This window comes from Microtus pennsylvanicus, chromosome 10 (assembly GCF_037038515.1).
Source record: "Microtus pennsylvanicus isolate mMicPen1 chromosome 10, mMicPen1.hap1, whole genome shotgun sequence".
In the NCBI taxonomy this organism is placed as follows: Eukaryota; Metazoa; Chordata; class Mammalia; order Rodentia; family Cricetidae; genus Microtus; species Microtus pennsylvanicus.
This window is the reverse complement of record NC_134588.1, coordinates 29,173,064-29,188,040: the sequence shown is the minus strand read 5'-3', so window position 1 is coordinate 29,188,040 and position 14,977 is coordinate 29,173,064. Positions and strand designations below refer to the sequence as shown.

Below are 14,977 nucleotides of genomic sequence, written 5' to 3'. Positions count from 1 at the left end.
CGGGCTGTGCACAGCTCCTGCCATACGCTCCCCCTGCCATGAAGGGATGGACTGAAACCACGAGCCCAAATTCATCCTTTGTTTCTTGACTTGTCTCTGTCAAGTACTGATGTACAAGGGGAAGTAACTTATCAGTGTCAGGGAAGTAGGGACACTCTTATGATTAGCTCAGCCCACATGGTTCTGAGGCCTTTCAAACTGGTTTGCAAGAGAAGTTTGGAAGTCTGAGGGATGCAGACCGCAGAAGCCCTAGACTGCTGTGAGAACAGCTTGTGGGTGATTCTGATGGGTGTTCAGAAGACCCGAATCCAATAGAATCGCAAACAACAAAGGCCTGGCTTGTGAGGGTTTTTCCATGCTTGTTTGTTTTGTTTTTTTGAGACAGGATCTCTTTACAAAGTTCTGACTGTCCTGGAACTCACTCTGTACACCAGGTTGGCCTCAAACTCACAGAGATCTATCTACTTGTCTCTTCTTCCTAAGTGCCAGGATCAAAGGCTGCACCACCATGTTCAGCTCTCGTGAGGTTTTAAATGTGAACAAGGACTCAAGGAGCTATTTGTGTTGGATTACAGCAAAGAATTTATGTACGTATTTCCCACGCTCTGAAATTTTAAGTGTTGTAAAATGGAAATGTAATAGACAGATAATCTAGTGGAGGAAATATCAAGATAGCATTTGAGCTGGGGCATGGCCATTGCTGGGTGCTTTGGGGCAGGTTTACAATGAGGATTAGGGTTGGAAAAAATGATCAGAAGGATGCAAGAAACACACAGTTTGGCCAGGAAAGGGAGCTGTTTAAGGTTACAGATAAAGAAATGACCATAGAAAAAGCTGAGTGCTTCGTATTAAGACAATTGGAAGGTTCCTCGGGACACTGCAAAAATTACTGAGATCTCATTCATGTAGGTTTCAGGGTGTAAAGCTGCAAGCTCATTTGAAAGACTTCTCTAAAGAGCATGCCAATGGGGTGCTGTGCTCCCAAGGGGTTTTCCTGGGTCCAGCTGCCGAGACACCCAGAGACCTCTGTAGCACAGTCCAAGGAAGCCCCCCCCCCGCCTCCACCCCCTGCCGCTCAAGCTGGCAGCAGAACTTGGCATTGTTTACACAGGGCTACTTTTGCAGGTATGGAGAAAGCAAGGGTTATGTGGTCATGGGGATTTCCCGCAAGATTCCAGAGATATGTCTGTGAGGCCAGGTGATAGTCTGGATTTCCTGTCGAGGAGCTGTGAGAAGCAATGAATTCATGAAGCAATAAAGGCAACACCTAAGCTGTGATGGATACCCTATGATGTAGTCGGTGCCAGGAACACAGGATGTCTAAGGAGCATGGCCCAAACAAAAAGACCATGTGTATCGCAAATGTTATAAGGGCTCATGGCCAGGGCCTCCAGTGTCCACTGGAATCACATCATGCTGCCTTAAATGCTGGACATGGAGCTGCAGGAGTTGACCTTTGCCCTGCTGGGTTTTGGTTTTGCTTTAGTTCCAACTCTTCTCTCTCCCCATCTTCCTGTAGGAATAGGAAAGCTCACCCCTCTGCCATAGACTATGAACAGGTAGCGTTCTTTTGACTTATTGAGCCTCCTGACTAAAAGGTCACCTTGAGTCCCAGCAAAGTCTTTGAACATCCGTATTCTGAAAGGTGTTGGGATTGTTAAGACTGTTGGAGTCAGATGGTGGTGTTGGTGCATGCCTTTAATCCCAGCACCGAAGAGGCTGAGGCAGGTGGATCTCTGAGTTCAAGGTCAGTCTGGTCTACAAAGCAAAGGCCAGAGCAACCAGGGCTACACAAAGAAAAATGCTGTCTCAAAAAACAAAAAACAAACAAAAACAAAACAAAACAAAAACCTCAGAACTTTTGAAGTTGGGTTAAAGTATATTTTACCATATGAGATGCCCATAATCCTTTGTAGGCTAGGATGGGATGCCATGGCTTGGAGCTGGAATGTCCCCCATGGTCTCCTGTTTTCATGTTTGTTCTGCAGCTGGTGGGTCTACTTTGGGAGCTACGGAATGATGATGCTTCTGTATGCTGCGAATATGTCTTATTACCATTGGATAATAAAGAAGCTAATTTGGCCAATAGCCAGGTAGAATATAGCTAGTCAGGAAATTCAAGCAAAGAGACAAGGGGAAAGAAGGCAGAGTCAGAGAGACCTCAGCAGTCACTGAAGAAGCAAGATTGAGTTAATAAGCCATGAGCCTCATGGTAAAATATAGAATTATAGAAATGGGTTCATTTAAGTTGTAAGAGCTAGTTAGTAATAAGCCTGAGCTAATGGGCCAGTTTGTAATTAATATTAAGCCCTAGAGTGAACTGGTGGGTGGGAGAGAAGCCTCCAGTTACAATGGAAATTTAGGAGGTAGATTCTAGAGAGCAGAAGGTCACTAGAAGCAAATCTTTGAGTGTTATATTCAGATCTTAGCTGCTGCTTTGTTCTCTGCTTTCTGCTCTGCTGTGATGTGAATGGTCCTTTGCCACATACTTGCTGCCATTTTTACTCCTGTGGTAGAACAAGCAAGACCCTGTGAAACTAAGAGTTGCAATAAACCCTACCCCCTTAAGTTGCTGATGTCAGGTGTCTGCCATAGTAATCAGAAAGAGTTAATGCAGTTGGGGTAGCTGAGCTGCTAAGAACCTGCAGCTGTTTGGCTAGACCCCTTCATAAGTGTCCCATCGCCTCACCCTTCCCTGGCACCCATACCGAATCTCCAAGGCACTCACATCTTTCACACTCTTTCCTAAAACATTCCCCAGTTCACTTTCACAAAAAAGGAGTTGGGGCAGTCAGAATTTGGCATGTGTTTATCCTCAGCCACTTCGGCTTTCCTCTGCACCAAAGGTGCAGAGGCAAACACCCTTCGTACTTCAAGACAATGTTAAGTTCTTAGCCTGGCATCTGGCACCTGAAGGGTTCCAAGAAACATTGACCAAGAGGAGTGGAAAGTAGGTAGGTGGGTGCAGACTTAGTTCTTCCAGGACCAAGTGAGCTTTGCTAGGTCAGACAGCTCTCAGTTCTGGGCAGGAGCCACTAGAGGGCAGAAGCCATTAACATAACAGTACGGGGCGCAGCTAGGTCCAGAATTACAGAGTTGGCAAGGGAGGCGGGAGAAAAGCATTTAGTGTGTGTGTGTGGGGGGGGGGGGGGGGGCAACAACAACAACAGAAACAAAACCAACAAAAAAAAAGCAACCCTCAAAACCAGTTTTTCTTTCTCCTGGAAGACAAGTGGGTGTGTAAGTAGTGAGATTTAAGTTTATAACACACTTGCTAACTTGAGTTTTTTGTATTGGCTACTTTTTAAAAGCTCTTAGCTACACTTACTCGAGAAGAATACAAAAGAAAGAACGAATACAGCTCGAGGCCTGTGTGACTAGGTGTCCTGAGGCAAATCTGAGGGCTGCTACCAATGACTCCATCCTTGCAGATGCATGGATAAAATAACTTTATTAGCCAGGTTAGCCACCACTCATGCACGCCCCATGCTGAGGACCCTTTATAGAGGCATGACGGTGTTCACGTGCAGGTGCGTCCCAAGAGCCCTGGGCAGGGCAGCCTTGCCCCCCACGCGGCACTCCCTTGTTGAAACAAGCTGGTCTGGCTTTTGTGGATTGGAGATTCTGGAGCCCAGGACACAGTCTAAGCACCCTCCTCCACCCCTCCCCTTTTCAGAGACACTTGCTCCCAAGTGCACGCAGAATCAGGGCTGTAAGGTGTCTGGACAGAGACCTGACTCAGGCTAACATCCCTCAACTGGTCCTTGCTGCTGGCTGCCCAGACAGCTCCATCCCAGTGTGATCTAGAAGAGCCTGTGGGTTGTGCCCAGGCAACATCACCTTTAGAAAGAAGACAGGATTGCTGTCAGCCACACTACAAATCCCAGGCACCTTTGGGCAAGAGGCGTGGCTTCACCTAGTAAAGCAGGAATCCATGCCCAGGGTAGCAAGACTTGGCCTAGTTTGGGCTTCTTGCACCCAAGCGAGCATCTCTGGCAAAGCTGGTACCTTAGGCTCCAGCCTTAGGGACAAAGCAGTTACTGAGATCACTCCCTAGGCTGGGCTAGCAGGTGGGCCCAAGGCTGGTGGAGTCTGCTTCTGCCATCGGGCACCAAACTTCCCTACTTGGATCGAAGGATGGGTCTTTCTCATGTTTTGAAAACCACGCTGCTGCCGCCTCAAGACTAAAGCCCAAGAAGGGGCACAGATCGTGTTGGGGCAGATGAAACCGGGGACAGGGCCTGCCCCTTCAGTTCTGCCTGTTTGAGGTGTGACTGTTCCCTACCCACATTATGGATGTGATGGTACCAGGTAACCCTTCCCTGCTTTGAATCTGATCCTCCATTACAGAACTGGTTGTCAAGCCATGACATCATCAGTCTGCTGATGACCTTCGATTTGGTGGCTTTAAACAGGAGGTTAGGGAGGCGTAGTGATGATCTTAGGCACCCTTTTAGCCTCAGACAATAGTGTGGCCTCTCTCCACAGGTTGCTGAACAGCTACCATGGGGGCCTGAGGAGGAGTGTGTCTCCTGACTGCCTAGGGCATAGAAGAGGCCTTAGTGAGAGAGGGCAGAGTGGCTGGGTTGGGTCTAGGAGGGGGTGGCTGTGCAAGAGGTATGTTTTGAGGAGCAATGAATAGGAGCCCAGAGTAACTGCAGAAGCAGCGGCTGGACCGTGCTGTTGAGCACAGCCCCCAAAGTCAGATTGTCTGAAAATGGTTATATGCTATTGTTTATGCAAGGTTACACTCTGCCAGATCAGATCATGGGGAAGGTTGAGTGATAGGAAGATTTGGGGGGCTGGACTCTAAGGCTATTCCTCCGCTACTTTTGTCCTTTGCAGAATCTGACAGGGTCTCTGATCCACCTAACCTTGCCTATTGAAAGGAGACTTGTGTCACCTGCTTGCTTCAGACCATCCAGCAAAAGCCAAACCAGACCATCCAAGCCGAATGCAGCGGGTGACTGTGGGCCGCATGCCCCGAGCCCGAGCCGGGAGCGAGGCCCCTCAGATCTCGATGACGCTGGCGAGGCGCAGGCAGAGGGGCGCATCCGCAGGCACGGCACTGCGCTTGATCTCGTTCCCATCCAGGCGGAGCACCTGCAGCTTGGAGAAGTTCATGACGTCCACCACCGTGCAGAAGCTGCTGATGGAGAACTCTGGCGGGACAAAAAGGATGGGCGGGTGGAAGAAGTCCAGCTTAGAAGTCAGATAAAAAACCGGCTTAGAGGGAGGGCCCTTTTGAATCCCTGAAATAAAGACTGGGGCAGGGGTGGGGAGGAAGAGTGGAGTATCAGGGCTAGAGCTGGAGTCAGACGGATTGGCATTGTTTGGGACAGTGCTGGGAACAGACCCGGCCCCGTTTCAGCTTCTGCAATTCAGCCTCCGGTTCCCCTACCCCCACCTGTACTTTGCTCCGCTGCCCGCCCCCCATGTCCTTGAGCGGTCGTCCCACTAAGCCTTGTGTTTTTCTCATCTGTGGGCAGCAGGGGGAAGCAGAGTGTAGGTATGGACGACAGCGGCTGCGAAAGCTCGGCTGCCTCTGGGAGGAGGGCTTTGCTAATGACACACCACCAGGAGGACGCTCCGGAAGTGGAGGGACACCGTTCTTGAATATTTCCTGTCATTTCACAGGTCTAGAAAGTGGTAGGAAGTGAAGGAGAGAAATCCGGGCTTTAGAGAGGAGTGTCTGTGTGCCAAGCCTTCAGGAGCCTGGAAGGGGAAGGTAGGCTGGAAACCGAGCATTGTCACAGTGCTCCAAAGTCAAATGAACAGCCAAGTGTGGTGTTGCAGGCCTTTTAGTCTAAGGCCAGGGAGGCAGAGGCAAGCAGATCTCTGTGAGTTCAAGGTCAAACTGAACTCCACAGTGAGTTCCAGGACAGCCAGGGCTGCATAGAGATACCCTGTCTCAAAAAAAAAACATACTAAGCAAAACAAAATCAAATAAGTGATTCCCCTGCCTCCTGCATATGATTACATGGGTCACTTACTTTTGGGGATGGGATCTCATATAGTCCAGACCGGCCTCAAACTGACTATGTAGCTAAGCATAGCCTTGAACGCCAGATGCTCTTGTCTCCACGTGCTGAGTGGGGGATTTCGGGTGTGTACCACCACACCTTGTAGTCTGCCCCTGTTATTCATTATTTTTCCCCTTTTCCATTTTCATGTGTATGTGTATCATGTTTACATGTATGTGAAACACCTGTATGTGTGTGCACATCTGTGCATGCATATGGAGGCCAAGGGCAACTGTCAGGAATCCTCGTCAATTGCCTTCTTTTCCTGAGGTAAGTAAGGTCAGTCATACCCAGAGCTTGCTGGTACGTCTGCTCTTGCTAGCTAGCCAGTTATCATGCCTTAGGGATCCTCTGTCTTTTGAGGCTTGAATTATAGGCGGGCTGTCACCACCACTGGGGTGCGGTTCTAGCTTCTGAAGCACAGGCCCCAAATTCCCACTTCCACCTGTGCTTTGTCCCCGAATGTCCTTGGGTGTCCTTTCCTCTGGACCTTGTGAGTTCCAGGGCTCTGAACTCTGGTCTGGAGGTGGAGGCAGAGCCATCCCCTCAGGACCTTGCTCCTTTTTACTCTCAGAAGTCACAGAGGACTCTTTTGGAGAGGAGTTCCCCTAAGCCATGGAACAGATATCATAACTTTCTTGCAACACAAAGCCTCCCACAGTTATCCCTGCTGTCCTCTTGGGTGAGTCAACCAGAGTCAACTACCGGTCTCTGGTCTGCTGCCAGTCATTTGAAAGGAAAACAAAAAATCCAGATCCCAGTCAAAACTCCAAGGGAGATGGCAACGTCGGCACCGGACATGGTGAAGCCTGTGGGGGCCGCCTTCCACTTGGGGCCCCAGAAGGCCGCTCTTGTCAGAGGTGCCAATGGGGTCTGGAGCTATGATCCACACAACACTGGCAGCTGCAGCCCGGGGTAGAGCAGGGCTGCCTTTGTCACACCAGAGATTCCCCTCTTCTTGCAGAGGTGCCTGGAACTACGATCAGAACAGGGCTGGTAGGAGCTAACCCACTTTTCAGAGACAATGGGGAGGGGGTTCCTCCGGGGAGGCAGTGAGTGTGAAAATGAAGGTTGCCAAGGAAGATGGCACAGAAGGCTGAGGAGGAATATGGTTTTGAATTAACACCATCAGTTTTTAATCTCCATTAAGAACTGACCAAGATGGGCTGGAGAATAATCAGGCCCCTGGAAGAGTGGGGTGCTGGGAAATACCCTTTGGGGGGGAGAAGATCTGGATTTTTTTTTGTTTTCCCTCTGATCTTTGGGAACAGATTTAGTGGGTATAGTTCAGATGGAGGCTGGGTCTGTTATCTGTGTACAGGGACCTTGGGGAGACATGAGGTGGCCAACATCTTTGTCACTTCCTATTATTCTATTTGGGACTGAGATAGACATCCCAACCGGGAGCCTGCAGACTGTGCTAAAAATCCAAGACTCAGTTATGGGTACATAAATGTGGGCCACATCTATGAGCAACTAGACACAACATCTAGATCCGATGTCTGTGGGATTTTGAGAGCCCCCCCACTACCTTCCTCAGACCCACAGAGTAGGTCAGGGCTTCTGCGAGGAGGCCCTGGCAGACGTTTTCCAGCCCAGATTAAATACTGACATAAGTCTTTCCAAATTCCAATCCTGCCCCGCACCACTGGATCCCACAGCCTCTGAATAACATTCCATGATTCTGCCTCCGCACTCTCGGCCAGGTTGGAAAAAGTGAGGAAGGCTTTGAAGGGAAGGGGGGCTGTGCCGAGTTGCACGCAGGTCTGGAGCTCCTGTTCTGTTGTCTCCCCACCCCGTAAGTGTTCTTTTTACACCTTCACCCCAACATGGTCCCCGGCTGCCAGCGCAGGAAGAGCTCCTTCCTGCTTTCCTCAGTGTATGTGGTGGGCAGGCTAGGGAGCCGGGTGGGCTGCCCATTGTTCTCAGAGATGCTTGCCTTTACGAGCTCTTACAAAGGGCAGGGGTTGAGGGTTCTTTCTTCCCTAGGCTGGGTGACCTGGAGAGATGGTTTTTCTTTCTTTATACCTTACTTGCCCATCCTGGAAATTCAGAAAACAAGCACCCAAACTGGACTTGTCCACTCTGAAATGGCCACAAGAAGGCAAGCTGACCGCGTGTTACCATGGGTTGACTGTGAAACTGGATCGTACACTGTGCACGCGAGATTTACTAACACAAGAATGTTATGGCGCGGTGTTACTCTGCTTATTAAAAAGAAGCCGGGAGAGAGAATAAATGATAACCAGGAGAGGGAAGGATGAATTAGGTCCAAACTGGTCACACAGGGATCCGGGGTAGATGCGGCCATTTTCTAGTGATTTGAACAGAGAGCTTCCTTCAGGGCCTTGGAGCAACTCCCTGAATGATTTACTTTTGGATCTGCCTTCAGGAGAGGGATCGCCCTGTGTCTGACCGGATATTTCTGCATAAAGACAGAAAGGGGATGAGAGATGCGGTGGCACAGCCTCTTCTTGTCTCATCGCTCTGAATGAATGGCTAGACGTTAGCTTCTGTGCTCTTTCCCAGAGAGCCTTCCTGCCACATGCTCAAGGCTGCACTTGGACGAGGTACAGCATGTCATGTGACATTTCTCATATGTCAGCTCTTCTGGATTCAGAGTAGGTGGGAGGTGACTGCAGGGTGGGACACAAATCGTGAGAAAATGCCAAACTCTGGGGGGTGTGTGTGTGATATCTTTAAGATAGAGTAAATGACTCCCGCCATCACCTTGGGACTAACAAGACTCCTCCCCGAAAAGAGAGACTTTAAGTAAAAAACCAATGTAATATGCCTTGCAGTTCAAAAGAAAGGACCAGACAGACACCTTTTCCCTTCACAGCCCCTCTGCAACCTCCCCTATTCCCTCTGAGAAAGGCTGGCTGGCTGTTAACATCTTGCCAAATGACTGATCTGTCCCCCTGAGAGGAGAAGGGGAGAGGGAGAGGACAGGACTGGGTCTCTCCTGTGCTTTGATGGCTCATTCCTTCTCTGCAGGTCAAAGGAACTTCAAAGTCCTCTGTGTGGTCACTCACAGGCCTCCCTTGCCCAGAGCACACTGGGTCACAGCGGAGGGAAGCTAAATGCTGGCTCAGTGCCTCCCAGCTGAGATCAGAAACCACTGGGATAAGGCAAGCATGTTCTGAGCGTGAGATCCTAACAGAAAGAGGCTGAAAGGCCACTGTCAGTCAGACATTCATCTTTTAGCTCTTAGCCTCCTGTGGTCCCGTCTGTGCAGAGAAATTCTTATAAAACTCCCAGTCCGTGCTCCTGTTCAAAGCCTGCTCACGTTGCCTCAGGGAGGACCTTTGCCACCACAGGCTCCTTGGACTCCAGGGAGAACTGGCAAGAAAGAGTCCCACACTCAGCTCTGAGAGGCTGCCCACTCTTGTCCATCAACTGGTAAGTTTGAAAAATAAACACCCAAACCAGGAGACTAGGCTGCACCGGCAGGAGTCATGGGGCCAACAGAGAGGCTATATCTGTTGGTGATCGTAAGGATGTTCAGAGACCTCGGCCCTTTGGCCCGACCTCCTCTTGAGTCAGACCCCAAAAGATAACAAAAATCTCTTCTTGAATATCCTTCCAGAGCAGTGGTTCTCAACCTAGAAATGTTGCGACCCTTCAATACAGTTCCTCACATTGTGGTGACCTCCAATGACAAAATTATTTTTGTTGCTACTTCATAACTGTAATTTTGCTACTGTTATGAATGCATGAAATGATATTCAGTATATCTGATATATGGCCCCTGTGAAAGGTTCGTTCGATCCCCAGGTTGAGAACCACTACTCTAGAGACTCTCTAGACTCATCTCTCACTGCTCCTAACACGAGATTCCCTTCCTTTCACGCATGCTCCCTGGATGTTCCCCACAGATGACTTGTTAAGTGACCAGTTCTTCCTGGCAACACCCCCTGCTAACTGTTTTCATCCTGCCTCCCCACAGTTGCTGTGCTCACCTTGAAACTTGCTTCTCCTAGGAAGTGGCCTTTGGAGCCAGCCAGCTCTATAGTGGCTTTCTTACCTCTGCTGGAGGGCCAGTGCAAGCTTTGGTGGTGAGGGTTTTGATTGATCGTTTGGTTCCCTGTGCTCATTTCTTTTGTATCCCCATTAGCACTGTAGGGGCCCCTTCCCTCCCCCAGATCTCACCGTTGATCCGGTTGCCCTGGAGGTAGAGGTTCTCCAGGTTGGTGTTGACAGGAGGGATCTTCTGCAGCTGGTTGTAAGACAAGTCGAGCTCGAGAAGGCTGCTGGAATTGAAGGTGTTGGTAGCAAGGCCGTTGTTGGTGAGGCTGTTGTGAGACAGCCGCACGTACAACAGCTTGGGGGAGCCCCGGAAGTAGTTGTCAGGGACGGTGTAGACATTGTTGTGTTCTAGGTACAGCTGCTCCAGGGCTGAGGGCAGACCGTCGGGCACCCTGCGGAGGTGGTTATAACTCAGATCTAGCAGGATCAGGGACCGGAGGCCTCGCATGGAACTCCCCACTTCCTGGATCTCATTGTGGTGGAGGTACAAGGCTGTGAGGTTCTCCAGGCCCTCCAGGGCGTTGCTGGGCACCCGCGAGATCTGGTTGTGGTCCAGGTGGAGCTCTCGCAGGGATCGGGGCAGTGGGCCGGGCATCCGGGTCAGGTTGTTGTGGTCTAGGTAGAGCCTCTCCAGCTGCCTCAGCTTGGAGAAGACTTTCCGGCCTATCTTGTCACTGGTAATCTGGTTGCCATGGAGAGCAATCCAGAGCAGCCCAGTGGCATTGTCGAAGACACCTTCCTGGATGGCGGAGATCTGGTTGTTCTGGAAGTAGACATACTTCATGCGGGAGGGCACAAAGGGCAGGTACTTGAGGTTGCGGTTGTCACAGTACATGGCTGTGGGGAAGTTGGGTGGGCAGTCGCATTCTTGGGGACAGTCCCGGGGCTCTGGTAGAGGAGGTGTACCATAGGCATAGGCTGGGCCTTCTTCCACGCCGTAGGGGTAAGGCTCCGAGGGCTCGTAGGGGTAAGGGTCATAGGGGTCGTAGTAGGTGGACTGCTGCTGGTTCCGGAGGTATTGGATCCACCAGTGAGAGTCTTCATCATACTGGCCCTGGGTGAGCGAGCAGAGCCCTGCCAGCAGTAGGACGGAGGCCCACTGCATCTTGTCTCTGGAGAGAGGGAGAGAGCAGAGCAAGTGGGGGCATAAGTGAAGGTGCCAGAGGGGAGACGGCGCCTCAGGGTGGCCACAGGGTCTGAGCTACACAGATGACACTACCCAGTCAAGCACTGGAGGGCGGGAGGTGCGCATTTCCTTCCAAGTGCCTCCTCCCACAGGGTCTGCACACCCAGGGAACAGGGCCGGTGTCTGGGGGAGGTCAGTGCTCTCTCACTTCTGCTCATGCAAAAACAAAAGGAGTCTGAGGTTAGAATGGAATCTGAGAGGCAGAGGCCTGGGGCCACAGTTTGGGGAAGGGGGGGCCACAGTTTGGAAAAGGGGGCAGGTCCTTCACCTCTCTTAGCACCCTAAGGTTCTGTTGTTGAAGCTGAGAAGCACACAACATCCTCTCCCCCAAGTTGTAAACCTTCCTGTACCATTAATGTCGCCATACTTTTGAGGTCTGAATTCCCATCTAGTTTGGACTCCCAGGGAAATCTTTTCTGAAAGCTCAAACCCAAGCGTCTCCTGGTTCTTTCCGTATCCAGGATGCCTTCAGAATTGACTGAGACGTGGAAAGGGAATAGCTGAGTGACTTCTGGAAGATCTTTTGATCTCTCAGGCAGCCTGGGGGTTTCTGGTCCTGAGTGTGTGGAAGGGTGTGGTTCCCCTGTGGCCACCACAAGGTCTGGGCTATTCTCCAGAGCGCCATCGTCTGTGAGTCTTCTGGGTGAGAAAATGCACTGGTTAGCAGCTCTGCGGCTGCATGTGTACCCTGACTGCCAGACTTTCCAGGCTGGGAACCCAGCACGGCTTTAGTGGTTGTTTTCTGGGCTGACTGTACTGTGTCTGGCCTGGTCTGCTTCTGTTTCCTGTGGTCCTGAAGACTTAATACTCCCCTCACCCACCATGGGGATTGCAATAGCTACGTGAGAGGCAACTGAAATGGATCAGGGGCACTGAGAATTGGATAGAAATGGAACTATAGCCAGGAGTGGAATTTAGTATCCCTCTTCTTTTTCTTTTCTTTCATTCTTTGCTTTTTTCTTTTTCCTTCCTTCCTTCCTTCCTTCGTTCCTTCCTTCCTTCCTTTCTTTTCCCTTTCTTTCTTTCTTTCTTTCTTTCTTTCTTTCTTTCTTTCTTTCTTTCTTTCTTTCTTTCTTTCTTTCTTTGAGATAGAGTCTCTCTATACAGCCTTGACTGTCTTGAAACTCACTCTGTAAACCAGGCTGGCCTGGAACTCCCAGACATCTGCCTGCCTCTGCTTTGCCAGTGCTGGGGTAAAAGGCATGTGTCACTATGCCTGCTGCATCCCTTCTCCTCTTTGAAGCTACCTCCTCTAGTTGATGTCACCTGTCTTTCTAGGCTTATTTATCACCCACACTGTTGAGGAACCTGTCTCCTTGGAGCTTGCTACGCCAACAAGACAAGAACAAGGCACACTGGGGTCTCCAGGAGAGAGGCTGGAGGTGTAGAAGATGGAGACCAGGGTGTCATATCTGGCCTGGGGACCCTAGCCCGGGTTCCTGCGGCAAGGGCACTGCACAGTCCCTGTGAGCAGGGGGACCTCCCAGAACACAGCTGTCAAGACAGAGAGTGCTTGGAACCTTTCCTGGCCTAACAGAGTCTCCTGGTGCGCTCTCACTGTTGGACCATGCTGGGATTGGCAATGTGGACAGGGCATGAGACGAGCTTAAAGACAACATTAGATTCTATATGAACTGATGAGAGGTGCCCTGACTATGACGCTCTAACTACTCAATGTTTGGGCACCATCCCTGTCAGGCCCTGCTGCTCCCTGGAAACAGTTCCATCAGAGGTCTGTTCATCCCACCATCTGCTGGACGGCTCAGAATGGGCACCCTGGCTCATCCTTGGGCGGTCACAGCCCTTGAACAAAGAGCCACAGTGTGTCTGAGGAGCCTAGGATGCTGGCTGGTCCCTGACTCAGGCCAGGAGAGAAGACGGATGGAGCGGCCTACTGCCAAGATAGCATTTTTTCCATGCACAGCCCTGGGCTGCTGCAGGACCGACCAAGGTGGCTGTTTAGAGAGGGCTGGCACACTAAGCCTCTGTCTCCATTCCACCCGCTTCCAGACTAGGCACTTTGGCAGAAAGGAGATACCTTCCTCTTCAAGACTCGACTTTCCAGGGGGCTCCATGCCCAGCCACGGTGGCCTCTCCTCAGAGGCATAGCTGCTTGGTAGCAGTGCAAGCCCCTCCTTACCCCACCAATCTAGAATGTTGCTTCAGGGTTGCAATCCCTTAAATTGTTTCTGTGCTAGTGACCTTCTGTGCAGTGTGAGGATCCCTGGGGCGGTTCACTCAGACTTGGAGATTCTGACTCAGAAGCTACTGTACTTTGTCATTTCTTCACTCTAGGGAAATTCTCTCTATCTGAGCTGAGGTCAAACTAAAAGCCATCTCCTGGGCTGAGGGGGACCTCATTCCAGCTTATGATTATAAGCTGCCATGGAGGTGCTGAGAATTGAACCTGTGTCTTATGGAAGAGCAGCCATGACTCCCTAGACATGGTCAATTCTTTTTTTCTCCCCCTTTCATCCCAACAATACACATATTACACAAAACTTACCCCCTAACATTTGGGTACCTTGCCCCTCTCTATGAGATTTCTGGGACATTCAAAGACCACCTTCCAAAGTGCCCCAAGCCCCAAGCATGCTGGGATTCATGGATAGCAGCAGAGAGGCTCTCTCAATTTCTATCATGCTTGTGAAATGGAAGCTCTCAACACCCACAGGGAGCTGTTAGGAATCCAGTAACTTGATGAAGCTCACGCTCCCTGCCGTAACCCCTCTTCAGCATCCATGGGTGTCACGGACCAGGTGGGAGGAATAACCCATCTTTGCCTACTCGACTCCCCAGTCTGCACCTTTCCTTTCTCTCTTCTTGTAGAATTACAAGGGACAAAACCTAAAGTAATATTACTACACTTACCTTGGGTTGAACCGTTCAGAGTGACCCCGTCCTTCTGTCTGGCCTCCTTGGGTTGGAGAATGTGAGAGAGAGGAGGAGGAGGAGAGAGAGAGGAGTGAGTGCCTACAGAGAGTGTGCTAGTCTGTGCCCCGCCAGGGCCCGCCCCCAAATTCCTAATCAAATATCTTGAAGAGGGGCTGAGGAGCCTAAGCGGGCTTTTTCAGTTCTGCCCTACGGGAGGAGCTCACACCGAGCTCCACAAAATTCTGTCCGCCCAATGCTGTAAAAACCACCTTCCTTCCACGTACTTATCTTCCCTGAAGCGCTGGCAGCCTCAGGTCTCTTGCTGCCGAAGGAGTTAGCGATGCCCCTGAAGTTATTCGTACAGTCCCTTGTGAAGTGCCTGGATTTCTCATTAAGCCCATAGAGCAGACACAGGAGAGGGAGGGCCAGTGTTTGGAGAAAAAGTCTTTTAACTCTTTCAGCAACCCTGGTCCCCTCAGGGAGGCTGTGCTTGTCTTTCTTGGCTCAAACACCCTCTGTAGTCGGGTGTTGGACTAGTGCACAAGAGAGCAGGCTGCCGGGAGGACTTGCTCTGCCTCCTGCTGATGGCGACCACTTTCTGCCCCTGGAACAGATGGAAAGTTAGGGATTCTTCTTATTGTTAATACGCCTTTTACAGATGTGGAACACCTAAGCCAGGGGAAGATGAAGCTGGAGAGATAGGCGGGCTCTAGACAGCAAGGAGGCATTTAGACCACAGGAAAGATTTTAGCCTAAATGTTTAGAAACATGTTTTATGAAGGAGACACACTAGGATCTGACTTACACTTTTTAAGAAGATTTTATTTTATTTTATGCATATGAGGAGTGTTTGGCCCGAATGTGC

General features: G+C 50.6%; 1 protein-coding gene across 1 annotated transcript; it reads right to left on the bottom strand.

The window, feature by feature from the left end:
• Positions 1-3,432: 3,432 nt before the first annotated feature.
• Fmod (fibromodulin) lies at positions 3,433-14,500 on the bottom strand. Its single transcript, XM_075988014.1, has 4 exons — positions 14,397-14,500; positions 14,110-14,155; positions 10,176-11,164; positions 3,433-5,162 (listed from the first exon to the last, which is right to left on the bottom strand). Exons 3-4 carry the CDS (start codon positions 11,155-11,157, stop codon positions 5,011-5,013), a joined length of 1,134 nt encoding a protein of 377 aa, XP_075844129.1. The 5' UTR covers positions 11,158-11,164; positions 14,110-14,155; positions 14,397-14,500; the 3' UTR covers positions 3,433-5,010.
• Positions 14,501-14,977: the final 477 nt, after the last annotated feature.